This window comes from Sturnira hondurensis, unplaced genomic scaffold (genome assembly GCF_014824575.4).
Source record: "Sturnira hondurensis isolate 20B ecotype Veracruz unplaced genomic scaffold, ASM1482457v3 Scaffold0021555, whole genome shotgun sequence".
In the NCBI taxonomy this organism is placed as follows: Eukaryota; Metazoa; Chordata; class Mammalia; order Chiroptera; family Phyllostomidae; genus Sturnira; species Sturnira hondurensis.
Window position 1 is genome coordinate 4490731 of NW_028094186.1, and position 27510 is coordinate 4518240.

At 55.3% G+C, this 27510-nt stretch overlaps 1 protein-coding gene across 5 annotated transcripts in view; it reads right to left on the minus strand.

Moving 5' to 3' along the window:
- Nucleotides 1–27510, minus strand: part of ALPL (alkaline phosphatase, biomineralization associated) — a 56291-nt gene that overhangs the window by 4100 nt on the left and 24681 nt on the right. For 2 of the 5 annotated variants that reach the window (XM_037032817.1, XM_037032819.1), the window contains exons 2-9: nt 14839–15017; nt 10604–10723; nt 10172–10287; nt 8928–9102; nt 8003–8178; nt 4712–4855; nt 2645–2714; nt 462–596 (exon numbers count right to left, since the gene is read on the minus strand). In XM_037032817.1, the coding sequence (XP_036888712.1) occupies nt 462–596; nt 2645–2714; nt 4712–4855; nt 8003–8178; nt 8928–9102; nt 10172–10287; nt 10604–10723; nt 14839–14899 (997 nt within the window). In that variant the 5' untranslated portion in view covers nt 14900–15017. Of the gene's footprint in view, nt 1–461; nt 597–2644; nt 2715–4711; nt 4856–8002; nt 8179–8927; nt 9103–10171; nt 10288–10603; nt 10724–14838; nt 15018–20797; nt 21004–23876; nt 24214–24712; nt 24789–27510 lie in introns of those variants that run through there. The other 3 variants (XM_037032818.1, XM_037032820.1, XM_037032816.1) reach the window with 3 other exon arrangements.

A 27510-nucleotide genomic window follows, 5' to 3' on the forward strand; every position in this document is an offset into this window, starting at 1 on the left:
CGTGGACTTGACCTTGGCCCCACATGTGCCCAGTAACAGCAGATGGCCCCTGTCCAGCTGTGAGGGTTCCCGTAGATGTCCTTGAGCCCCTCCACGCAGCTGCTCAGATGCAGATGTCTCCTGGGCCTGCTGATTAGCCTTTGGGGAGGAGTGAGGCCCAGGTGGCTGCACACCCCTCCCCTTAAAAGCCAGGCCTCAGGCAGTAACTCCTGGAAGGAAGGAACCTGCCCCCTCTTTCAGGAAGCCTTCCTGGACTAATAAGCCTGGTGTGTATATATGGGTGATAGCAGCTTGTGGGACTGGGAGCTCCAGCACTGTCCCCTTCTCCCCCAGTCTATAACCCACCCTCCCAAAAGGAGTTTCCTGCGTCATCCCCAACCCGGACAGGTCTCTCTGAGAGCTGGACCTCCCCATCCCCTGACCTCAGGCAAGCAGCCCTGCAATCAGGCCTGGGACCCTACCTTCCACCAGCAAGAAGAAGCCTTTGGGGTTCTTGCTCAGGATCTTGATGGCCACCTCCACCATCTCGGAGAGTGACGGGTCAGTCACATTGTTCCTGTTCAACTCATACTGCATGTCCCCGGGCTCAAAGAGACCTGAGGAGGATGTGGGTGGTGAGACTTCAAGACCCTGCCAGGAGGGTCTCCAAGGAGCCTGTGGTGTCTCAGGGACCACAGGCTCCCCTTACACAACCTGGGGGCAGAGCAGAGAAGGAGGCTCCTCTGGATGGCTCTTGGGGCCCAACGTGCACCAGATGCTATCACCAGGGCCACACCATGGAGAGGGGTCGCCACGTCCATTTACAGAGGAGGAGACTGAGGCTCGGGGTCAGTAACTTGCTATCTTCAGCTGCTAAGTGGACCCTCTGGGGTTCATGTCCATCGGCCTACTCGAGCCTGAAGGGCCCCAGACACGGCACCATGGCCTCAGGCAGAGCACTCTGTCCTGGACTTGGCAAGGTAGCTGGTCAAGGTCAGGTTTACAGGTCAGGCTTGAAGTGCTCTGCGCAGCGAAACCACTGCAAGTTTGGGGTCACTGTCCCTTCCACCCACTGGGCTTAGGTTTCTCACTTGGGAAATAAACGACCCATCCCTTGCCCGGGTCACAAGATTTCACGTGCGTCAGGCTGGCATTCTCGGTTCTGGATCTCCTTCTGGAACACCTTGCCCTTCTGTGAGCGTGCGCGCAGCCAAACGACAGCTCTGGCTCACAAAGCGCCCGCTCCAGGTCACGTGCCATTCTAGGAGCTTCAGCAGCATGTGGGTGCCGGCCTCCAAGATGCACCCAATCAGCCCTGCCTCTCGGAATTCATGCCCTGGCGTGTCCCCGCCCCCAGTGACCAGGGCTGGCCGATGGTGCGAGTAGAATACTGCAGAAATGACAGTGTGTGACTTCCAGGCCTGGGCATAAGACACTGCACACTCTGCTTTGCATAGTCTTGGGTTTCTGGCAGAAACCAGCTGCCATACTGTGAGGACACTCAGTCAGCTCTACAGAGAGACCCATGTGGCAGGGAAGTGAGGCTGCCTGCCAACTTATTAGCCATACGAAGGGGGCGTCGCGGAAGGCCGCAACCTCATGAGAGACCCGCCGAGCCGCTCCCAATTCCTGCCCCAAAGAAACTGTGCAAGTAATAAGTGTTTACCCTGATTTTGAACTACGTTTGGGGATAATCAGTATAGAGCAACAGATAATTACATGATGCATTAGCTCAGTTAATCCTCATGTCAGCCCTGAGGGAGGCCCTATCATTATTCCCATTGGACAGAACAGTCACTATTCCTACCTTATAGGAGAGGACACTGAGGCACAGAGAAGACAAAGCACTTGCCCAGGGCCTCACAGCTCCGAGGTGGCAGGAGCTGGATTTGAACCCAGCAGTCTGGCTCTAGGGTCCAGGAGTGGAACTATCTTGCTCCATGGGTGCACACACCACTCCATGCAGCCTGTGTGTGGGATGGAGTCCGTGCCACGCGACCCAGGCAAGCAGAGGGTTGTGTGTGTCTGAGGGTCCTCCTGGTGCCCAGCTCTGAACCCGTAATTGCCAATGACACACCCAGGACCTGGGGGCTGAGCTCCTTGGGAAGGGTTTGCAGGGGATTTTGCCACCACTGGCTGGGCACACTAGCCAGGTGGGAACGAGGGCCCAGATGTCAGCATGGTGGTGCTCTGGCCTCGGCCTACCTAGCCTAGAACCGCCCCTGGCCCCCACACTGCTCCCTATCCCCCGGGGAGGAGGGGGTACTGCCCCGTCAGGACCAGAGGACAACCAGGCCACACATCAGGGCTGACTGAGATGCCCTGCTCCTCGGCCTGGGATTCGTTTAAGCCTCAGCCCTAACCAGCGTTCATACTCACCGGGCTGGCCATACTCAGACCATTAGTGGGGCACACTGTCAGTGGCTTCCCTTCTCTGACCTCTAGCTTCCCCCACCCTGGGTTTAGGGGGGCTATTCACCCTGCACAGCCAGCAGTTTGGGGGCTGAAAGTCTATGAGCCAGAACCCCTTCCTCAGCCCTCCCAGGTCCTGCAGCCCTACAAAGGGGGAGCAGGCTGGGGCCTGGCCCCCAGGTGCCGGGTCACACAGCCCTTGCCCCCGGGCACCCAGCCAGGCAACCAGCACTCCAACCCCCGACCCCCTTACCTAAGAGGTAGTCCACGGTGTTGGGGTGGAGGGCCAGGAGCTCAGTGCGGTTCCAGACGTAGTGAGAGTGCTAGGAGGAAGGGCCTGGGTCAGTCACGTGGGGCTGGGGGAGTCAGAAGGACGGGCCTCAGCTGTTCCCACAGTTGGGGGCACATCTTTGTTTCTGTTTCCTTCAGTCCTTTAACAACCCCTCCCTGAGGACCTAGCGTTCCTGCCTTCAAGAACTGACAAATGAATAGGCAATTCTAATGCAGGGGAAAAAGAATTCTGAGAGACCGGGGGGGGGGGGGGGGGGGGGGGCTCTGGTNGGGGGTCCCTGTGAGCCCAAAGCAGGATCAGGGAAGGCTTCCTGGTGGAGGTGATGTGCTAAGGAGGCCCTAGAGGTCAAGTAGAAATTAATCGGCCTGGGGTCAGGAAGTAGAGTTCCAAATAGAGGGGCATGGGGAAGAGAAGAGGCAGGCGCAGGTCACAAGGGGCCGACTGAGAGGCACGAGCTGTGTTCTGGAGCTCACGGAGAGCCAGGGAGGAAGGGAGGCCCTAGACCTGCCCCGGGCCCCCATACGAGGGGACAATGAAGAAGGTGCTGCTTCTTCAGGGCACAGAGGCCACAGGAAGAGGCTGGTTACGGCACCATTCTGGTTACGGTGCCATCTGGAGACGGCACCATTCAGGGCCTGGACTGGGGTCCTAGCACTGTCAGGAATCAGCTGTGTGTCCTCGGGAGAGTCCCTTGCCTTCTCTGGGCAATGGCATTGGGATCGGTGGTTTTCAAAGTGCAAGGGTTATTGTGGGAAGGAAGATGAAGAGGCCAACACAATGGGCTCTCATCCATCCATCCCACTCCCACCCCCTCCTCTGCCTCCCTAGGTGTGTTTATCTCATCATTTGGGCCCTATAAGGTAGACATTATTATTCCCATTTTACAGATGAGGAAACTGAGACACACAGATGCCACAGCCACTCATTGGTGAAGGTGAGGCACTCTAGAGCCTCATCTTGAGGCACGGTTTTCAGGGGACACAGTGAACCCCTGTCTGGCCCGCTCCCTCCCTCTTGGGGTCTAGACCAAGTTCTAAGGGAAGTTCCCTGCAGGCAAGAAGAATCAAGCTCTGGTTCAATGTCCCAGCTAGAGAAACTGAGGCTGGGGGGGCGCGCTGTCTTTCTGGCTTGGGCCGGGCGTGGCTCTGGCCCAGCTGGAGCTGACTCAGAAGGAATGGATGGCACAGCTTCAAAGCGGCTCCCTTCCGCCCCGTCAACCCTGTGGGGGCCATTCCCCAGCCCCTGCCCCACCTCACTCTTGGCCCAGCCCTGTCCCACAGGCCTCCCCTGGGGCCAGTCCTGGAACCCTCAGAAACCCAACCCCAGAGTGACATCAAAGTGGCTGCCAGGCTGCTCCCCACTGTCTTCAGCCCTGACCGCAGTCATTTCCAGACCCCAGCTGCCCCAAGCCCAGAGGCCAGCAGCACAGATTTAAAAGGCCAGAGCCACTCCGGGAGCCAGAGGCAGGGCCCTTCCCACGTCCTGGCCTCCCTCCCCAGCACGTGCCCTCACCCAGGCCACAGCCGACTCCCCGTGAAGGGCTTCGACCTCACGCCTGCCACTGCCGCCTGCAAAGCCTCCGGATACTGCCTCTCCCCCCACCCCCCGCCTCGTCAGGCCTCCCCTCCCTGTGGTCTGTCCCCTCTGGGTTCCAGTAGGTCCTGGGCATCCTGCCTTCCAAGCACAGAGCATTCCACGTTTCCTTGACCACTGATTCATCATTTGGGCCTCATGCCCAGCCTGGGGATCCACACACAGTAGGGGCTCAGGTGGGCTGAGTGTCCACGCAGGCCATCCATTCCTTGGCCCACCCTCCTCCTTGTGCCTAGCTTTTGCCATTGCCCACCCCTAAAGGAAGGAATTGACTGACTACCTACTATGTGCCACTCATGTATCTATTAGAGCACTGGAACCCATTGAGGTAAGAACAATGACCACATTTTAGAGAAAACTGATTCAGGGAGGGCTCACCCAGCCCCAGCCCCACTCAGGCTGCCCTGTAGCCCATCCGACCCGTGAACAGGCTACCTTATGCCTCAGTTTGAAGCTCTTCCAGACGTCGATGAGGTTCAGGCCGTCCAGCCTCGTGCCCCTGGCCTTCTCGTCTTGATCGTACTCCACGTCCGTTGTATTCTTGGGGAACATGTACTTCCGGCCGCCCCCCAAGATCACCTAAAGGGCACAGGAGCCATCAGTACCCCGGGCCTTCAAAACATCTGGAAGCCCCAGTGGCCCCCACCCGGTGATGGCATGGACGCCTCTCCAGCCTGGAGAGTCTGGGTTCTGTCTGCACCGCTCTCCTGAGCCTTTGCTTGTCCGGCCTGGGGAGGGGACGTCATGAGCCCACTGGGACCGTGGTCTGGGCTTCTGGGTGAGACACCTGAGCTACTGGTGACCTCCTTTACCTGGCTTTCTGGAGTCCTGACACATAACTCTCACTGGTTCAGACACATTCTCTTCCTCAACTTTACACCGAACATGTCTCCATTTTCCAAAAAAGGAAACGGGTGCCGAAATCTGATTTCTTTTCCCCAAGGCCAGCAAGGGGCAGAGTCAGGATTCGAACCCAAGACTTCTTCCAACCCTGGCAGTTGGGGCCACAGAGCCCACGATGGAGCCTCCAGAGCTTCCTCTCCCCGGTGAGAGGCTGGGTGCCCGCAGGCCGGAGGCCTCGGCCAGGGAGGTCTTGGGGCAGCCCAGCCGGGAGCCTGGCCGAAGAGCGGGCCAGGGCTCACGTCTGTGCAGCCACCGCCAGGCTAATTTTACCCACCACGCTGCTTGCACGGGCGGAGGGACGCGAGACTGTTTGTTTTCCTTGGGAGTCCATGTTTGAAGTCCTGACTATTTTTAAAACGGGGCCAAGAGCATAACAGCTGCCGCCCACAGTTACCACCACACCGGTGTCCTCCTGTCACCACAGGCGTCAGCCCAGGCCACCGCCCTGGCTGACACCTTGGGAGAGCAGAGCCTGGCTGCGGCAGGCCTCACATCCACTGTCCCCGGCCGGGCCTGCCATTTCAAGGCCCCCTCCTCGCTACCTTCTGATCCATTTTCCTCCTGGGGGGCCAGGTTCCATGGGGAGGTGGGGAAGGCACCCCAGGACCAGCCTGGACCATGGGGACTTGGAGGGGACATGGCTTTGAATCCTGACTCTGTCCCTTCTCATCCAAGGGCCTGTTACTTCTCTCTGAGCCTCAGTTTCCTTTCCTATAAAGTCGATGTGACACCCACCCATAAGACTGGCATAGCCACAGGCCAGTCACAGGAGGACATGAGGCAATGCAGGGGTCCCAGCACCCGCAGGGGGGGCCCATAGAGAGTGTCCTCACTGGCACAAGGAATTGGAGGTCACAGTATCTCCAGAGGGGCCGATGCCTCGCTGCCAGCTCCAGCCAGGACCTCTGGGGGCAGGGCAGGCTATGAGAGGAAGGAGGCAACGGGGCCTCGGGTCACTGGCCCCTTGCCCCCCCCACTGTTCCCACAGAACCTGACCCCTTGGCATTCTCAGAGTGGAAACGAAGCCCCCAATCTTCCTGCCTGGAGCCTCCTCGTTTCCAGCCCAGCAGGGACTTCGCACGGGCTCATTAAACTCCCAAATAACAGACTTGCTGTTTGGCTTTGGGGTTTGGGTTTGTGTCTTTTTCTTTCTTTCTTTCTTTGTTTTTTTTAAAGCAAAAGATATTTATTTTCAGGGCGGACACCAGGATTTTTGTTTCATGTACAGCCTGGGGCTGGGGGCTGGGGGCTGGGTCCTGGGGGCTAGGGGCTTTGGGGTGGTGGAGATGCAGGGCCAATGGGAGAGAAAAGGATGAGAAAGAGAGGCGAGGGAGCCGGGCAATAGTCACCCAGGCCTCCCCGGGTGACTCCGCTCACCCTCGTCCCCCAGTGGCCCTCAAGGACCCCCCCACCCGCCCCTTGCCCCCAGCAGAGAAACCTTCCCTTAAGCTCCTGTCCCCCTCTTAGGCTATTCCTGCCAACACTCTCTGAAGAGCAGCCCATAATTATAGCCTGTGCTTGTACAACAAATGTTCTCACATCCATGACCTCATCTTGGCCTCCAGTGCTCCAAGGAGGGGTGGGGGGGGGGCTCTCTGTTGTTGGACAGGTGGGGAAACTGAGGCTCGAGGAGGAGAAGTGCCTTGTCCCAGGAAGCAAGTCAAGTGAAGGCGAAGTCAGGATGGTGGCTGTGCCTCAGACACACACTCACCACCAGGGTCAACAGGACCCTGTCCTGAAAGGGGTGTGCAATCTGCCACTAGGATAAGGGGAGTCAGGGGTTGGTACAGAGGCCAGGGGGGCCTTAGACACTGGGGGGATGGCATGAGTGGGGGGCAGAAGGTGGGTCTGGGAGCCAGTGAGTTCCGTCTGGTAAGGTTAGAAACAGAGGTAAGGGGTAGAAGCGACCTGGGGGACTTCTTCTGAGGCTCACTGAACCCCCATTCTAGGCTCGGGGGACCAAGCCCCCTTACCCCTTCACCCAGTGCCCCCAGGAGATAAGAAGAGCCTGAAAAAGAAACAAGCCAGAGATTCTCACTTAGGGGAGAGAGTGGAGGCCTCTCTGAACACCAGGCGGGTGGGCAGTGTCCAGGCCACACGTGCTCGCTCCCACGCACGGGCCTGCTCAGTGTTCCAAAGCTGCGTCTCGGGCGTGGACACGCGGCTCCCGCAGAAATGCTGCCACTTCCCGAGCACTTGACCTGTGTCAGGCCCTGCGCTAAACCCCACGGGGGTTCTTATATTCAGATGTTGCAATGGGTTTACGGGACAGCTCCATTTCGCAAAGGGGTGATGACAGTGAGGGGTCAAAGGGGGCAAGTAACTGATCCAAGGTCACATAGATAATGTGATGTGAATTTGAACCCCAGAAATTTAAAATTGAGAGCCTGTGCTAACCACCATGCACACGTTCCCGGGGCGCGCCGGATGAGTGCATGAGACACGTACCTGTGTGTATGTGGGAATGTGGGAACATACAGGCAGGCGCTCCCCTCGGGTGGCCACTCTGTCACCCCGCCCCCGTTTTGGGGGTGGGTTGCAACGCCAAGTTCCCATTTACGAAATAATCCCTGGGCGCCTGGTTCCTGAGGCGTGGTGGCGGCCACATCGGGGTTTATCCCTCAGCCCCACGGGGGAGAAACCCTACAGAGTCTCTCTGCCCCGACCGCAAATCCCCTAATGGGCGGGGAGCCCTCCCAGGTGTACAGGGCGCCAGGCCAAGCTGCTTCTCCCGGGCCAGCCCGTGCCCGAGGCCGCAGGCCCACCTGAGGCCCTGCCTCACAGCCCGAGGGTGCCTGCGCTGGCCGCATCCCCTGAACTCGCCTCAATGTCCCTGATGTTGTGCATGAGCTGGTAGGCAATGTCCTTGCAGCCCTGGCTGAGGGCCTCCGGGGGCATCTCGTTGTCTGAGTACCAGTCCCGGTCGGCAGAGTGGGCGTAGGTGGCGCTGGGGGTGGCGTGGTTCACTCGCGTGGTGGTCACAATGCCCACGGATTTCCCTGGGGTGTGGGAGAAGAGAGGTTGGCTTCATCTGGAGACAGCAGTGTGCACACGGCCCTCCTTCTAGCTAAAGGACGGCCTCCCACGGGTTGTGTGGCTGCCTGGGCCTCAGCCCCCAGTCAGCACTAAGAGGGGGGACCTGGCAGCCCAGACAGTCTGCCTCCTGCAGGACCCTTGAGCTGTGAGCTCCTGAGCTGGGGCCCTTCCCTCCAGTGTGGACCCTGCTGAACCCCAGGCCTGCAGAAAGCACCTCGATCCTGCCGAATGCCCTGCAAGAACACAGGGGTCCCTCCTAAGGGCTCCTGGGTGGTAGTGTTGTCACCTCTGTCAGCCGGCCCCATACCCTGACTCTAAAGTTCCTGGGGACATGCGTCAGGGCCTCCCGATTAAAGCAGGAAGAGAGGAGGAGGCATGTACTGAACCCCCAGGGGGCTGGCACTGGGCTAGGCCCCTCGCCGTCCTCACACCAAGCCTCTGAGGGGACTATGTTTTCGTGCCCATTTTATGGGTGAGATGAATAGCCTCAGGGAATCACTCCAGGCCCGGAGCCCACACTGGAGTGGGACCCTAAGCCACTAGCCTTCCTGTCCTGGACGGGATCCCATGGGCATTTCACGCTCTCAGAACACGGGAGCTGGAAGAGCACTCGAGAGCCTCTTTGTTCTACCCTCTCCTCGTCCAGCTGGGAAGATGGAGGCCCAGGCGGGCCCCAGAGCGGGGCCCATTCCCCACCGCCGCCCCCACTCACCAGCGTCCTTAGCCCAGCGCAGGATGGAGGTGACCTCGTTCCCCCGAGTGGTGTTGCACTGGGAACGCTGCGTGGCTGCGCTCACCCCCACGGTGCCCTCGTTGGCCTTCACCCCACACAAGTAGGCAGTGGCGGTGCCCGCGCTGTCCGGGACCTGCGCGTTGGTGTTGTAGGTCTGCAGGTGGGAAAGGAGGGCTGGGAGATGGCCAGGTCCTGGCCCACCCCCACTCACACCATGGGGCCCAGGGCGTGAGGGAGGCAGTGAGGGCTCCCACAGCTTTGGCTGAGCCCTGAGGTCCCCTCAGAGCCACAGGACCACCTAGCTGCCTGCTTCCTGCCCCCACTCCCTCTGCCCGGGCAGCCAGGGCAGCAGGAAGGGGCAGGAAGGCAACTGTCCGACCCATGGAAATGTTGGGCAGAGTAGGGCTGGGCCAGCTAGGGCCTCCCTCTGGGGCTGGGGCTGGGGCTGTGGGAGCCAGAAAGGGGGCGGGAGAGGCAGGTGAGTCCTGGAGAAGGGAGGGGGGTTCTTGAAGAAGCGGGGGGGGGGGGGCCGACAGGGAGAAGGGAGGGGAAGTGAGGGGGAGGGGGATCTAGAATGGTGATATGAGGAAGAGGCCCCCCTCCTTCAGACCTCTAGTAGAGACCCTGAAACTCTCCCTCCCCTACCAGCCGGAGAGCTCCTTGAAGGCACAGAAGACATTACAGCCAGCCCCTGCTATTCCCCGGGAGTGTGTAGAGGACCTTTATTACAGACGACCACCAGCAGGACAAAGACCCCGTAACAATAGCTACCACTTGGCCTCAGTAATCCGATTGACTTCCTGAACCACCCTGGGAGGGAATGACTGCAACAGAACCACGGGGGAAAGAGGGTACACTGCACGACCCCCTTCATACCCAGTACAAAAGCAGGAACAGCTGATCTATGGGTGGACGTTCGGGGCCCAGGGATGGAACGGGGGCCCAGGGGGACCTCTGGTTGCCGCCATGTTTGGTTGGTGAAAATTCAAGCCGTGCACTCATGTACTTTTCTCTGTGTATGTTTTTGTTCAATGGATTTTTAAACATCAGTGAGCTAAAACCCTCAAAATGAAGCCTTGGGAAGTAGCTGCTGCTGTCCTCATTTCACAGAGGGTGACCAGAGATCCCATGAGGGCTGACCACCTTGCCAGGGCCCTTTCGTGTGTGTTGTCAAGCTGCAAGGCAAGAGGCTTGGGCTCAGCGGGCTTGGGGCTGAAGCTCACCTTGGAGAGGGCCACGTGGGGGAACTTGTCCATCTCCAGCCTGGTCTCCTCCCCAGGGTTGTGGTGCAACTGGCCCTTGAGGATGCGGGCCGCCGTCACCGTGGAGACACCCATCCCTGTGGTGGGGAAAGGGGGCCTCAGCCTCTCCAGCTTCTTGCCTCTCCAATCAGCCTTCTAGGGCACCCATAGCTCTCTAGGCTGGGCAGTGGGCACCAGAATAGGGCTCTGTAAATGCAACTGGGCATCCCTCTCCTCCCTCCCCTCTCCAGACCCTTGGGGGGCCACCCGACCCAGCAGACTCCATGGGTCCACAGCCTGGCCTCCCATCCTCCCCACATGCTCCCCACGGCAGCCCCCTTCCCCTCTGGCTGGCTCTGTGGGCCCCAGCCTAGGTGCCCCGTCCAGCCCCGCCCTGGGGCCCCCAGGCCTCACCGTCTCCCAGAAACATGATGATATTCTTAGCCACATTGGTGTTGAGATTCTGAAGCCTCAGGGCATTTTTCAGGGTCTGCTGAGCTTGGTCTCTCCAGTACTTGGGGTCTTTCTCTTTCTCTGTATGAACATCGAAGCAGACAGTTATTTGGCATAGGGGGTGGGAGCTTCTAATCCCCAGACTGACATACACCCCAGCTTCTCATGGGAAGGTGCCAGGACTTGGCAGGAGCAGTGGTTGCCCATCTGAAAGTCATCGCGTGGTTTGTAAACCTATTCCAGTCCAATTCTCCAAACACGCCTGTGGACCACGGGTCTTCTCAAATCTCAGAATGAAGAAACCAAGGCTCAGAGACACCAAGCAACTGGCCCAAGGCCACACAGCACTGGCAGACACGGGCAGAGCTGGGTTTCACTCCAAAGCCCGGGCTCTTTCCTTCCTCCCAGTAGAGGGGACATTTTGCTAAGGCAGCAAATGAACCTGTGTTAGTGTGATTAGGAAGGTAATGTTTAAGCTGTTCGAGAGAACAAACTACCTCCAACTGCAGAAGTCCCCAGACATCTGCAGCCATCAATTATAACTCTGCTCGGCTTACTCATTAAAGGAGGTTCAGCAGAAACCCGACCCAGTGACAGCATTAACAGTGGTCCTGAAGAGCTAGGCTTGCCCTTTGTGTGAAGACCTGCCTTTTGTTTAAGGTGGCAACTTGAAATAGTTACGCACAATCTCGCTCCTGTTAGAATAAATCAGCATGTTCAGCGTCCCTGATCTTGAGATAAAATGGAAGCAGGCACGCTCTCTTCCCTGTCTCTTTCTCTCTCCCCTCTGTCTCCCTGTGCATGTGCTATGGTCAACTCTCCAGGGCAAGAACACAGCTGTGGTGCTTGATGGACCTCAACTTCCCCGCTCCCCACCACCGCCCTGCTGTGGCAAGTGTCACCTGTATAGACAAGTCACCTCCCTGAGCCTCAGTTTCCCCCTTCAAATGCTGCTGTTTGTACCTTCCTCTCAGGGTCTTACAAGGACTGGATTAGATCAGGCAAGTGACACACCTGACCCACAGGAGAGGATTAAAGGGCCCCCACCCCCTAGTAATTCCATCACGAAGCCTGGGCTCCTTTATTCTTCCAAACAGAGGCCCAGGCTCTCTGTCCTCGAGACTCAGGGGCCTTCCCACTGTCTGCAGACCTCTGCTCTGAACTCGGGCTCCATTAAACCTGTGCCTTGGCCTGCAGAAGCCTGCAGATGGAAGCTCTGTAGGAACTCTCTTTTGAAACAGCCTCCCATTGCACAGAAGGGAAGGCTGAGGCCAGGAGGGCGGAAGGGTCTTATCCAAGGCCGTGCTGTGTATTCATGGGCTGAGGACATGCCCCTTGTGCCTGGGCCCAGCTCGAGCCTGAGCTGCCTTTCGGGACAGCGGTGGGTGAAGGGCACAGCGCTCCTTTCTCACAAGCACGTTTCCAAGTGCAGGTACTGCACACACACAGCTTGCTGGGGTCGCTGCAATTACTTCCTCCACATTAAAGAATGAAACACAGGGTGCCGAGATCAAGCTGAAGAAGAAAAACAGGAAACCCACACACCTATGGGGCTGCGCCCCTGCCTGGGGGGTTGTGGGTGATGAGGTGGAAGGAAGCAGTTCTCAACCTCCAGCCTTGGACAGGTTCGTACTTCACATCTCTCCCCAAAGAGGTCTCCCCAGAGGTCACCCCACCCCAATTCCTTAGCCTACCTCCTTCCCCCGGACAGCCCCCAGCATTGCCTCTCTTTTCTGAAGGGGTCTGCTGAGCTCACTAATTTCAAACCCCAGTGGCAGAGGCCCTGGCTGGAGCCCTGGCCCTCCCACGGGCTGTGTGCAGCTACAGGAGTCCCTGCCACTGTGGTTTCTGCCCCAGGAAAGTGGGGGGACAGAGCTACCTGCAGGCAGTGTCGGGGTTAAATGAGGTAAAGCCCGGGAAAGTGGCCGGGTGGTGGTTCAGGCCAGGGATCCCACTGGCTCTGGGCTGGTCCCCATCTCCTTCCTGCCTCCCTCCCCACACACCACAGTGCCCAGGCTTTGGTCCAAGACCTCCTGCGGCCATTTGGGTGCCATCTGGGTGGCAATGAACTACCCGCCCTGACCACCTACAACCTGCCTCTTCCCACACCCCCTGCTGCCCTGCACCTGTTGCTCCTTCTCCACAAAAGTTCTGTTACCAGTTTGTCGGGTTCCCTGCTGTGTTTGCGGCCCGCAGGCCCTTGTCACTTTCACCAGAGCCATTGCAGGACTTTGTCCTTGGAGCAGTACAGTGGCTGTCAAGCTGACTTCATTGTCAGAGAACTGATTTAAGCCATGAGGGCTTTGGACAACCGAGCGCCAGGGGGCCATTGGTGTCAGAAACCACTGAATGGCACGCGTAAATGCCCAGGCTACAGCGCTCCGGAAAGAGCTCCTGCCGTCACACTGTGCGTGCTGTGTGCTCCGTTCGTGCGAGGTTCAGAAGAGGCCGAACTCATCTGTGGTGGCAGAACTACAGCTTGGCCCCGGGGTGGGGGCGGGTGCGGGAGGACACAGGAAGGGACCCCGGTGTCCCATGACTAGAAATTTCCTTTTGACTCATCAAGCTACACGTATAAGACTTGTGTGCCTTAGTGTGAGTTATCCCAAATATTCAAAGAAGAGGAAGGAGAAGGAGACGAGGACACGATGTGCCACCACAGCACAGGCATGAGGATGGCTAAAATGAAACAGATCGCAAAAAACCGAACTGCTGAATATTCGAAAATCTCTCATTTCGTCACTTTTTCATTCTTTCCCTTTTTGCCCAGCTGCTCATTCACGTGTCACCCAGGCAGGCTGTGAGTGCCGCAGAAGCTGGGACTCAGTCCCAGAGTGACCCGGGTCCCCACAGGCACACACTGAAAGGCACCATGGGATCACAGAGGGAGCGGTGGCCTGGGAACCCCACAGCCCAGGTCCTATTCCCAGCTCTGGCACAGACTCTGTGTGGCCCCGGGGCAGGGGGCAGTCCTTCTCTGTACCCCAATTCCCTAATCTTCCTGAGAGCTCTGCCCCTGCCAGACAAGAGGCCTGTCCCTTGTCCTTCCCACAACAGCCTTAAGGAGAAGTTAATTTCTCTGCTGAGCAGATGGAGAAATTAAGGCTCAAAGAGGACAAGCGGGGAGCTTCCGGCCCCAGGATGGACTGTGCCAAAGAGGGTTCCCCTTTCTGACTACTGATACTGAAATGCTGGGGGGAGGAGAAACCGGAACAATTAAGAAATTCAAAAGCAGAGAGGTAAACAGGAACTGATGCTGAGCGACCCTGGGGGTGTCAGACGAGACCCAGCTCTAGGTCAAAGCTGTTTGAATGGGCGCGCTTGGCCTTGGAGCTATGGAAGGGATGAGACAGGAAGCCAGTTATGAGAAATGTGAACTCAACTCCAAATCTGGGCCAGGGTTAAGTGGGGTCTGAGTTTATAGCTTAAGAAACCTCCAACTGAGAAATTAACATGAAACCGATCTAGAATTCATTGAAAAATCAAATGTCATAGGGCACTGTGGAGACACTTGCATATGAGTCCCCAGTTGAAAACAAAACACCAAACTCTCGTTCAAGATGAGTTCACAAGCAAGAATTACAAACCACAAGGAAACGTACCAGTCTATGAGTTACGCAGACAAAACCAACAGGAGACTTAGCAGACCAGGATTTGGAAGAGTTTATAGAATAAGTTATATTTCAGACACTCAGAGAGATGAGAAAAGAGAAACCCCAGCCCTGGCAGGTGTGGCTCAGTGGATTGAGCACCAGACTGCAAAGCAAAGGGTCACTGGTTTGATTCCCAGTCACGGCACATGCCTGGGTTGCAGGCCAGGTCCCCGGTGAGAGGTGGCGTGAGAGGCAACCACACATTGATCTTTCTTTCCCTGTCTTTCTCTCTCCCTTCCCCTCTCTCTAAAAATTAATTAATTAAAAAAGAAACCCCCATTAAAGAATAGAAAAGTAGCTCTCTCCCTTTCTCTCTCTGTAATCAATAAAATAAAAATTTTTTAAAAAAAGAACAGGAAAATATAAAGGGGGAAAGTGTGACCTACAACACGATCACAGGCAGTAGCGGAGGTGGGTTTTTCCCTTGTTTCCAGCTCTTAAATACTTTGGATGGTTCCATGACCCTGAACACAGACATTACCCTGATCCCATCCTCCCTGCAGCAGGTCACCCCCACCCCCTGCCCATGCACCCCACTCCCACCTGGCACTAGGGAGGAGGTGAGGCAGGTGCCGATGGCCAGCACTAAGAACGGTGAGATCATGGTGTACTCCAAGACCCGCTCTCTCTCCAGAGCCCAGGGGTACAATTGCCGTGGGTGGGTGGTAGGAGTGGGCTGGCAGTGGTCGACCCGTTAGCTGATGTTAGCTGATGTTCCAATTCTAGAAATGAACAACAAAAAAATTAAAAGACAGGTGGGCCACAGCTCCAGAGTTCCTATGTTCATTCACTTAATTTCTTTGTTGGTTCGTTCATTAAATAATGGCTGAGCACCTATTACAGGCAGGGCCTGGGGTTACAAACCTAGGGGGTCCCCGGCTCAGGAAGCTTAATCACACAGCTGTTGAATGTTAAATGAGGACTGGGCCGCAGAGTGGCTCCCCCACCAAGGGAACCTCCACTTCCAGTCCATCTGGACCCACCAGAGTCCAGTCTTTCTGCAGCTTGCATCAAACTGCACCATGTGTCCGAAACTCCTGGAGGGCTTCTGACCACATCGCCGACAAGGTCCCAGGTGATGCCCCTGCCGCTGCTTCCTGGACCACACCTTGAAAAGCACCATTCTGGAACATCAGTCTCCAGACTTTTAATTACCTGTGTCCTGAGGGCACCCAAAACCACGTTCTCAGAATGGAAAAAAAAAGCACCCAACCTCTCTTAGAGGGGCACCTGCATTTGCTACCTTCTCTTCCAGAGCTCATGTGTGGTGTCAGATACCAAAACGATAGGGGTGACATACAGGTGACATACAGGAAGAGACTGGCTGATAAGGGCGGACACATATGCACAGTAATGTTACAGATGACTCTGATATTGTCTGAATTTCCCAATTTTTCCTCTACATTGAGAGGTTATCTTTACCATTTTTTAAAAATGTTATTAAAAGAAGACTGGAAGGAAACACACCAAAATATTAACTGTGGCTTTCTTTGGGCAGTAGGACTGAGTGATCATTCATTCATTCATTCATTCATTCTTCTTCTTTCTTTTATTTTTTGAATTCTCCAAATTGGTTAAAAATGAGCATGTATTAATAATGGTATAAGAATGGTTTTTAAAAATAGTGTGGTGGTCAGAACAAAAGTTCTTTTTTAAAAAAAGATTTTATTTATTTTTAGAGGGTAAGGGAGGAAGAAAGAGAGGGAGAGAAACATCAGTGTGTGGTTGCCTTTCACACACCCCCTACTGGGGACCTGGCCCGCAACCCAGGCATGTGCCCTGACTGGGAATCAAACTAGTGACCCCTTGCTTCACAGGCCGGCACTCAGTCCACTGAGCCACACCAGCCAGGGCTATAAGAATGTTTTTAACTTGTGATTATCTTGTTAGGCTCATGAGGAATAACCCCACTGACAGCTGAGAAATGTGCTAACTCTTGTGTACAAATGTTATTGAAAGATGAAGAATTTTAAATGGCAAGAGTTTTACTGGGAAATACTGTTATTATTTCCACCAAAACCAAGATAAAATGATTATTCCACGTGTTGTGATAACCTAAAAGAAATTTATTTTAAGTCCCAAGAGATCCAAAAAGGATTGCAATTCTGGGAAGCACTGATTCAGGCGGAAGCCCAGACAGCATTCAGACTCGGGGTAAAGGTAGGAGGTGTGTCCATGAGGGAGGGGCACGATCAGATCAGCGAAAGGAAGGGATTTCTAAGGATGCAGATAAGCCGAGGCAGGGATTTCTCTACGGGTGCCGAGTAGCACGGTGGTGATAACTCCAAAGAAGGCCATCAGTTTTCAGTCAGAGCGCGTAGTCGTTTTCTCCCTGTTATTTCTGCGAACAGCTGCCTGACTACCATGCTGACTCAGGGCCCGGTCCAAAGGTATTTTGCCTGGTTTCGATGCTCCAAAGGTCTGAGGGGGAATGAGCACAGGCAGCTCCGACCCCACGGGGGTGTTGCACCCTGAGAAACCGCAGGGATGCAGAACACTCTACCACCACTGCCCCGATAGATAAGAAAACACTCCACCCCTGGGGAGGGGGCCTTGATCCAACCTGAAAATCACACACGCTGGACTCCAGAGGCCAGGGACCCCGGCACCTCCCTTCCCCGTCTCTAAAAATAATTTCTAAAAAAAAAAAAAATCCCCCCCAATTTTTAAATGTTACTCAACACAGTTTAAAACTGAAGTTGGAAAGCCTCCAAGATGCTTACTCACGCCCATATGTTACCTCCGCACTTCACACCATTTCAATTTTTGCACCTGCCTCCCCGTTCGGAAGTAGAAATTCTTGCCTGGTCTGTCTCGCCCACCACACCGGAGCTTCCAAGAGCAGAGACCTTGCCTTGTTTGTGCTCCAGTGTTCGCACAGTAAATATTTACCTCAGTGAAAGCCAGGGATTCTAAGGCGGGGGGAGGTCACAGGAGGAAGGAGAGAACCACCCCAAACCCTTCCTTCGTGTGTGCAGAAAAGTCCGAGTGTCGGCAAGGGTGTGCAATTCCCGAGCACCCCCCCCCTCTGCTGGTGGGGTGTAGCTCGGTACAACCCTGTAGGAGAACCGGCAGCTTCTCGCAGGATCGACACCATACACATGCCCTTCCACCCGTTATTCCCAAGTTCACTAAAAGATGTGTAGAGGAATGTTCCTATCAGCCCTGTCCCCAGTCACCTCAAAACCGTGCCCAGTGACCTCAAAACTGTGCCCGTCTTCAGCAGGATGACAAACGCATGGCAAGGATTCTCAAGATGCGAATCCATGCAACAATGAAAACAAGTAACTGACAAGTCCCCAAACAACTTAGATGAATCTTGCGAAGGGGAGGTTGAGGGAGGGAGGCAGACCCAAGAGCGCGTGTAGTGTGATTCCCACAATACAAAGTATAAAAACTAACCGAGGCTGTTAGAGGATGAAGTCCAAACTGGGGGGTAGGGAGACTGGAGGGCGCCCGGGGGCCTGTGAGGTGCTGTTCTGTTGACTGACCTGGGGGCTGCCGGGTGCGTTTGTGCTGAAAACCCGATACGCTGTCAGCTTATGATACAGACACTTTGAGCACCTGTTCTACTTCCATAATGTGAAAGCGCTACTCTCTGGGAGCCTATTTCCACAGTCTACAAAGGACATGGAAACAAATGAAAAAGGCCTGTGTGTCGCACACAGTTCACTGATTATAGAGCCTTTCACCACGATTTCTCACTGATAACCTGGCCGGTGGATGGAGTGGGACTTCTGATCTCTTTGTGGGTGTGGAACCCAAGGTTCTGCAAGAAAATGTGATTTGGCCAGAATCACAAACAAGCAGGTAGCAGAGAAGGTAGCAAGTAACCTAACCACAGATTTAGCAAGGAGGCTGGCACGGGGGGACAGTCCAGGGGTTGGGTAGAACGGAGATTCTGGAGTTTAATGCGTGTACAGATTCGTGTGACCTCCACAACACTCAGGACATGAGACGGCGCCACCGCCCCGAAAAGCTCTCTTGGGCCGTCTCGCTGTCTTCACAGAAGCCTCCCCACAACCCCACTGACCCATCCCTTCCCGAAACCAGGCCACCCCAGCTCTGTTCTCCATCACTGTCGTTTGCTTGGTCTTGCGTTAACTCTGTAGACCAGCTTGGGAAGGGTGTGCGTGTTTGCAATGTTCACTTTTCCACATATGAACAGTCTGTCTCTCGTCTTTTGTTGCCTTCAGCACACACACCTGGCGTGTGTTTTGTTAAATGTATGTCGACATATTTCACTTTGGAGCTCACTATTACAGTATCATTGTTTTAACTTGTTCATTGCTAGTACAAATAAATACAACTGTACCTAGAAATAAATAAATGCCTTGTACCCTGGGACCTTGCTAAACTCACGTATTAGTTCTAGGAGTTTTGTGCATACACAGTGGGTTCTTTGCCCACATCTACGTAGATAATCATGGCATTGACAAATAGGGAGAGTTTTAGTTGTCCTTTTCCAATTGGTATGCCCTTCATTTCTTTTTCTTGCCTTACTGCACTGGCTAGGACTTATAACACCATGTTAAACTGGAGAGGCAAGAGCAGACATCTTTGCCTCATTCCTGATCTTGCAGAAAAGCACTCAGGCTTTCAGCATTTGGGGTGAAGTTTCAAGGTGGGAGATGGAGTAGACTTGGTGGGGAAAATAGGCAACATGGTTTTGCACATGTTGAGTCTGAGATGTCTTTTAGGAGTGAAGACACCAGTGGACGGCTAGACATATACATCCAGCATCTGGGAGAGAGGTCTTGGCTGGAGGTATACACTCGGAAAACCTGGGCATGTAGGTGATATTTCAGCCTTGATGAAACTTGACGAGACCATCTAGGAAGAGGGAATGGGGACAGAGACAGCTGTATGAGAAAGGCCCTCAGGAAACCAGGAATCAAAAAGAATGCCGTTAACTCAACGAAGACTTTCTGCCAAAAACCTACAGAAACCATCATGCCTCTGGAGACATGTTTGGCATATTCCCCTGACCGCTGGCTTGTAAAGATTTGGGGCATCCTCTCTGTCCATAACCAGAGGAATGAATTAATAAAGGTGGTGGTGGCAATATCTATGGGGCAGAGGTATTAAAACCAGAAGTCACAACAGTGGTAGGGATGAAGCTTAAACACAGGACAGGGTGAAGAATACAAAGAATACAAATGAGTTATGCAGGCCACACCCACATGTCGGAAACAGCATAATTTATGAGCACACATACAAATTCAAGGACGTGTTGAACACATTAAGATGAGGACCTTTGGGAAGTGGTGCGATTGGTCATGGGGAATAGGGAGCAGGGATGAAAGGGAAGATTGAGAAATAAAACAAGAACTGATCTCATGACCGTACACCACGCCCTGAGAGATATGACTTATTCAACTCCTCACCTAGAGTCCAAAACAAACAAACGATGAGGAAAGACAAAAGTGAAGGGTGGCCCCAGGAGGTCCAAAGGCTCATCCAGCCCTGCACAAATAGGCCTGTCTGTGGGTCGCTCTTCCCTGCTACACGGCCACTTTGTGATGGTAAAGACCACCTTACCCATCTCCAAGCCCACACGCACGGACGCAGCTCTGTAATGCTGACCGAATGAAAGGCCCCATGGTAATGGCTGAAATGTTCTGAATTCTGGCCCCAGGGACGTGACATTGAGAGGGGCTTGTCCTGCAGACTGACAGGTGCCTCCTCCCATGGCCTCTGCTTGGAAAGGAAAAGGGGTGGGAAGCCCGGAAACCCTTCAGAAGCCAGACTCCCCTGCTGGCTCCGCCTCCTGTGCTCCCACCCCCACACGGAGGCTCCAAGCCTGCTCTCTGGCAGCCCTGGGTGACAGGCTCTGTGGGGCCCAGCCGGGGGCTGCTGGGGGCCCGACTGCCCACCACCCTCTGCCAGTGCTCTACCAGCTCATAATGGAGCACCCGAATGTGTGTCCACCCCATCACGCCACCTCCCAGCCAGACTGTCTCTGCCAGGCTCCCAGCTACGTGCCCTGATTACTCATGACCAGTGTGCAGACGCCTCGGTCGGCTCTGGCTCAGGCCAGGCAGAAGGGCTGCTACTTGGCAGGTCAAGGGAGAGAGCTGAGGGGCTGGGCCTTGGCCCTGAGTCAGCCTCCTGGGGCAGAGGACACAGGAGCCCTGGGAGTTGGGCTGGGTCTCCAAGGCCCAAGACAAGTGACAGAATACCAGACCTGATAGAAATCACTACCGCTTCTCAGGCACTTCTACCAGTCCCACGCTAAGGGTTTACATCTGTGATCTCACTGAATCCTCCCAAGTGCTGCTCGCCCCCGACTTTACAGTTTAGGAAACTGAGCAAAGCTTGCGCCCCACTAAGTGCCATTCAACCCCAGGCTGACCCAGCCTCTCTGGGCCTCAGTTTCCCCACCACGGACAGGAAGAGACGCTATGCCCACCCTGTCCTATCCCACTAGAGCAAACAGGAGCTAAAGGAGTTCAGGCAGGAGGCTGGCAGGAGAGGAAGCCAGGCCGGGGAGCTCTCCTACCTGAGCGGCCTGGCCAGGCGGCAGGTGAAGAAGCACAGCAGGCCCAAGGCCAGCACCAGCAAGAGGACGCTGAAGACCGTGGTGAGGACCATGTCCAGGGTGGGGGACAGGAGGGCCATCTTGAGGTGAAAGCGTTGTTAGGAGTGGCCTCCACAGTCCGTACACGTCTGGCCACACTACCCTTGCATACTCACTCCAAAGCCCTGGGTCAGCGGCCGGTGACCTGGCTTTGTGCCCAGGTTAATCTTTGGGGATTAGCCCAGGAGGGGTGAAACGGGAGGGGACTGGCCTCCAAAGCTCCCCTCCCCCAGCCTAATCCTTTCACACGGGATGCTTGTTCACTCACCTTGGTTTATTCACCCTTCACTCCCAAACATTTACTGAGCACCTGCTGTCTACCCAGGTCCGTTCTAGGCCTCAGGGACTCAGGGAAGAGGGCAGACACAGCATCTGTTCCCTTGGACATTTCTGGCTGGCCAGGGTAGAAAAAGCACCCACTGGGTACCAGCATGGTACCAGCTGGCATGTTGTGGGATAAAAACAACAGCAGGAAAGGAACCCGGGGCCAGGCCACAGTCAGTCTTCCCAGCAGCAGCAGCAGCGGCCGTGCACCCCGGATCTGAGTGTGCGCCGCATCACCCACGTCCAGAATACAGGGAACTGTCCTTCTGATTCTTTTTTTTTCAATCCCCATCTGAGGACATTTTCTCATTGCTTTTAGAGAGAGGGGAAGGGGTGGGGGGTGGGGAGACAGATCAACGTGAGAGAGAGACATCAATTGGTTGCCTTCTCCTATGTGCCCCGACCAGGGGTCGAACCTGCAACGTGGGTGTGTGCCTTGACGGAATCGAAAGCACGACCTTTAGGTCTACAGGACAATGGTCCAACCAACCAAGCCACCTGGCCAGGGCCAAGGAACTCTCACGGAGCACCAGCTGTGTGCCACGCCCCACCGGAGCGAGTGCTACGGCCCTCATTTACAGATGAAGGAAACCGGAGGGATAGTGGCCCCTGAGTCTGAACCCAGATCTGCCAGCCTCCATGACTGTGATCCCAGCCCCCCACCCCCCACCCCCGGCCCACACTGCCACACTGGGGATAAAACCAGCCTTGCAGGGCAGCGGCGAGGCTTCAGCCAAGTCTCCACTGGGTGTTGGCCCAAAGCCAGTGGTCCCCATGAGAAAGGACACATAGGCTGGAAGTGGCTGAGCTGCCACCTACTCGGAGCAGCCCCTTCTGCTTCTGAAGCACCCCTCCTGCTTTTCCATCCTCTCTTGGATTCTGACAGCATCTCAAAAAGTCGGGATGCGGATCGTGGCTCCCCTCTTCCAGACTCAGAAACTGAGGCTCCGAGATGAGGAGCCACTGCATACATACAGCCTGGAAGGAAAGCCGCCGCCGTGTGCCCAAGGGGCCGGGCCTTCCCCATCACCCTTCCTGCCTCCTGGGGCCCCTCAGGTTCCCACATCACGAGAGATGCTTTTACCCTCTTGATGCCAAGGACGATCCTTTCTTCCCTGCCCCAGAAAGGCCACTGAAGTCACCAGGAAAACCAGAAAACCAGTTGCATTACTCTATCAACCCTTTTTCTTTCTGAATAATCCCTTACCTCAATTGCATCAGATCCTCAGAACATCCTAGCGGTAAAAGGCAGGCTGGGGCTTACTTATGTTTGGGGAAACTGGGGCTTGTCAGCCAAGTCATCCAGTCAAGGGTCACACAGCCAGCAAGTCTGGCCTAGGCCCCAGCTCCAGCACTTCCCAGCCGTGTGATGCTGGGTCCATCCATTCCTACACCTCCGGGCATTCACCTCCCATGCAGGAGCGCACCTGTGGTGTGCTAAGAACGCCCCAGCTGACCTTATTTCAATCCTCATTCACGGCCCTGAGAGCAGCATGCAGCTGTCCCTCTCCCCTGGTTAAGGGAAGGGACTCTGAGGCATGTGGGAACGTGACCCAAGGCCACACAGATGGAAGGTGCTGAGCCAAGCCCTGCACAGGGACCGACTCAGAAGTCACGCCCACTCCAGGCTCCCTCTGCCACAGGGACGCTCCCACCCAGGCCACCCAATTCCCAGGCCTGGACACCCTCTAAAGCTCCACCCCCAGGCAGCCTTGTGCTTCCCAGCTGTACCTCATGAAGTCGGAGGGGCAGTTATGTGTCTTTCAAGAGCCTCCAACCCAGAGGTCCCAATCCTGGAATATCTGGGCTCAGGAAGATCCTCTGAGCGGATTTCCCAAAGGTACCAGACTGCAAACATCACTTGGGGTGATCGGGCAAAGTCTTATTCCCAAGTGGTCACCCGGGCGGAGTATGGACTGAGAAGGGCATGAGGGAACTTTCCAGGGGGACGGAAGCATTCTTCGCAATGACTTGGGAGGCAGCTAAAAGTACATGTACTACATGTAAAAACTCATCTACTGGCTACTGACCCCACCCTGCCTGTCTTAGGTGTTGTGAGCATCCAGTAAGAATTGACTTAAGGGAGTGTTGGGTGCGGGGAAGGATTTAGTCTAAGGGAGTGGCTGTATTCAAATTTAAGAAGGGAAATTAGACCTAGTTAGTGCATTTTCCTTTGTTGCATGGCTTCTACATCTGTGCAGCCCTCTCTCCTCTGGAGATTTTGTTTAATATAAGTTAGAACTTTTGACTGTTAGCCCTGACCACACAGGTCAAGGCTGATGTTTTAACTTTCAACCGATGTTTTACCATTTTTTTCATATTCGTTTTTTTCATAGGTGTGGCTCAGTGGCTGAGGCCTCAACCTGCATAACTGGAAGGTCACAGGTTTGATTCCCAGTCAGGGCACATGCCAGGTCCCCTGTTGGGGGCGTGCGAGAGACAACCGATCAATGTTCCTTGCACACATTGATGTTTTTCTCTCTCCCTTCCCCTCTCTCTAAAAACAAATAAATAAAATCCTTTTTTAAAGAGAAATAAAAAAGACACAACCCCGAAAATATATTCCATACCCACTCAGTCAGAATCTCCCAGGCATTTTGCTTGGGAAACTGTGTCTTAGAGATTATTCCATTGCCCAGATGGGAAGACTGAGGCCCCAAGAAGAGGAAAGACTTACCCTGGATCTCCCAGCTCCTAGTCCCCACAGACACACACAGGAACAGTCAGAACCAGCCTGGAGCCAGCTGGGAACCAGTCCTCTGGGCTGTCAGCTGAGCCCTCTTGGCTGTTCCAAGTAGCTGTGGCTGCCGAGAAGTGCTGAGTACTCCCTGTGGGCGAGGGGAATGGGATGGGGGTGGGGGGCAGCCGTGGAAGACCAAATTAGGCTGCAGCAGCTGCCCAGGGAGAGAGCACTGCTGAAGACCAGCCCGGAACGTCTCAGCTGCAGGGTCAGCGACTGGGAACATGGACTCTCTCTCTCTCAGCCAAGCCCAGTGCCTCTGGCAAGCCTGGTTGGCCGGGACTTCATTCACTGTGAGAATCATTTACGGCTGCCATGAAGCAGCCTCTGAGTGAAGGGCAGCTCAGAAGGGAATGTGCAGTGGTCAGAGTAGGCTGCAGGTCAGACCCAAAGAGGAACTTCCCAGAGGGCAGTGGGCCAGGTGCTGGGCATGGTACACAACCCCGGCCTCTAGCTGCTGAACACCTCCCATCCCAGAACAAACATGGGAGTGTCCAGGAGGCTTGGTGGCAGCCTGCCTGCTCTCAAGCCATTTTGTCTTTAGGGCTCTGATGAGATGCCAGCTGTCCCCCGAGCACCTCCAGACTCAATCAATACCTCTGTACATTGCGTTCTCCGGTCTGGAATGTTCCCTGCCGTTCACCCGATGACGTCCTAACACCACCCCTTCACCTCCACCTCAATTCTGTTGGACTGCCCTGCCCCACCCCAGCCTAGCAGGCAATTACAGCTTCTCCCCAAGTTCCCAGAACCCCGGGGCAGGCACTCAAGACCTTGTTGAATTTTCGAGTGTCTCCATGTTGCCTCCTCAGCACAGGGTACGCTCCTGGGCTGCGGGGATCTCCCTCTGCTGACGGCGGCAGCGCCAGGCACACTGCCGGCCCGGAGGGAAGTGTCCGTAAGTGGGTGGACGGGTGGCGAGGGCAATGGGGAGTGGCTGCAGACGCCACTCAGCAGCGTAAGAGCGAGCTCTGGCACCGGGGCTCCGGGTTCAGATCCTGCCTGTGCCCGCCTCAACCTGGGTAGTTCAGGGCTAGTGATCCCATGCCTCTGCCCTCGGGTTTCTCACCTGCCAAGTGAGAGACTCACAAAAGCCATAGGGCGTTGGAAGGATGACATGAGTTAATACGTGGAAAGGCTTAAAGCAGAGCCCAGGTCAGGGTTAGTGTTCAGCGAGTGTTGGCCAGCAGCTATGGTTATGGGGCAGGGAGGATGGACTGATGAGCAAGTGGGGTGGAGGAAGTATCGGAGCTGAGAGTGGACAGACCCTTCTCTGTCCACTCGGCCAGGCAGCCATTAGCTGACCTGCTCACCTGGAAGGCCCGCAAGGTCTTTCTGGATCTAAGACTCTAGAAACCAAAAGCTTGCCTGCCTGCTGGGCACCTCCGTTTAGGTGGGGGTGTTGATTGAAGGGGTAGAGGTCCCAGCTCTTCCACTGAAATGGGCTGTTTGTCTCCTGAGAGAACCAGGTCTGTGTGTCTGTCTCTCTGTGTCTCTCACACACCCACAGACTCGTGTGGGAAGAGCAACCCACCAGGCAGTTTGATGTTTTCTCTTCCTCCTGAAGGAGAGAGAACATCCGGGGTCACCTCTTTCCGTGGAGGGGGTGGGAAGACAGCCAGGCTGGAAGGGTGGAGATGAACGGGGAGGAAGGACGGTCCCAATAGGAGGCTGGATGTGTGAAGGCAAGGAGGCCACAGGGCAGGACTTCAAGGTCAGGGAGAGAGCTGTGAGCCAACAGATGGTGATGGACAGAGAGGCAGCCTGGCCCGACCACGATGGGCTTTGCTCCCTGAGCTCGGCCTCGTCGACAGCAGCTCCTTTGCATGCCTGTCTCTTTTACGAGCCTCACTGCCAGCCCATTTTACAGGGGAGGATGTTGAAGCTCAGATGGTCTGCCACTTGCCCAAGGCTGCCCAGCAGAGCTGGGACCAGAAGCCCCAAGGCTCTGGGTCCCAGAGTCAAAGGTTTTCTGGGGCTCCCTTAGGCACCTGGACAGCCTCAATGCCACACACTGGCTCAGAGGGCACAGGACTGGAGCCTGTCAGTGCTCAGTGGTGGGAGGAGAGCTGGCCGCAGGGAGGTAGGGGAGGGAGCTGGCAGGACTCAGGGACACTGTGCCTGAATGAGTGCCCATGCAGAGGAGTGTCAGGGATGGCTGCTCTGTGGGCACACAGGCTTCCACTGTCCCACAGAGAGGGATGCTCTGTCCCAGGCCACCTCACCCTGGGCCAAGCCTGGAAACTGAGTAGGATCGGGGTGTGGGGCATATACTGTGTTTCTCTGAGATACTGGCCACCCATGTCCCCATACTCTGGTACTTCACTTGACAGCCCCAGCAGGACCCCTTCTGGCACCAGATGTGGCTCTCCCATCCTTGCTCTCACACTCCACAATCAGAAAGGCACAGAGCGGGCATGCGATCTCCCCAGGGTCACACAGCACATCAGTGAGAGGGACAGGTCTCCCACTAACCGGCTAAGGATCTGAGGAGCTTTCACTAGAAGCACGAGGTAGTCTGTGAGGTGCAGCGTAGACGCCAGTGTCCGGAGATTCTAGACATTAACGATGATTTGGGTCAACTGAAGAGAACACTTTGAACTGAGACTATTTGAGAAAAATCCTTGTTTCACTTGTGATTGTACTCTTTTTTGGTTGTCAGATGACCTTTAATTGAAATATTTTCCTCTGCCGCTGTTCACTAGCCAGGCTCCCACAGCACCACTGCGGAGGTCATCTGTGATGTCACCTGTGACGTCATGAGGGTGGCAGCCATCAGGGTCCCAGCCCACAGACTGGGCAGTCCCAGGATCTCTCTGATGCTTCCAGAGGGTTCTCTAGGTAACAATGGGTGACATGACCGTTGGGCGATGTTGACAACCTCATTGAAAGTGGTATTTCCACTGTGCTTAATGGCGTTTTGTTTTGTGTTTTTTTTTTGCTTCTTTCTGTCCCGTGCGGGTCCTGTGAGGGCGCTGAGATCAGGGCAGGGGCAGAAGGCATGGCCGCAGTTTGGGCTTCTCTGTTCTGAATGACCAGTTTCACTGTGATCCTCAGACCCTTCCAGTCACCAGTGGCTTTGACACTGAAATCACTGACATTTTTTGGAGACAGGCCCAGGGGGCCGATCTTGGGGGCCAGGCCGGACGGGACACTGACTCCCCTGCCCCTCAGGTGTATGACTTTGATCCCATTGGGGTCAAACTTCAGTGCATGGTAGAGGCAGCTGGTGTGGATGAACCTGAATTCAGGGCAACCGAAAAGTGTACCTTTGCCTCCACTGAGCCGAAAGCTGTACTCTTAATAATAGGGAACCTTTTCATAGCCCTAACTCTGTGCCAAGCATTGTTCTAAATACCTTACCGATATTAACTCATTTAACCCCACAAGGACGAAGTAAGTAGGCAATATAGTCCCCATTTTACAAAAACAGAGGCGCAGAGAGGGTAAGTAGCTTGCCCAAGGGGGCACAGCCAGCATTTACTAAGCCAGATGTGAACGTGGCTTGTGGATGTTTCTTTCCCAGAGCAAAAGTGTAAGCCCCTGAAGTAGCAGGCAAGACTGGAGCGGA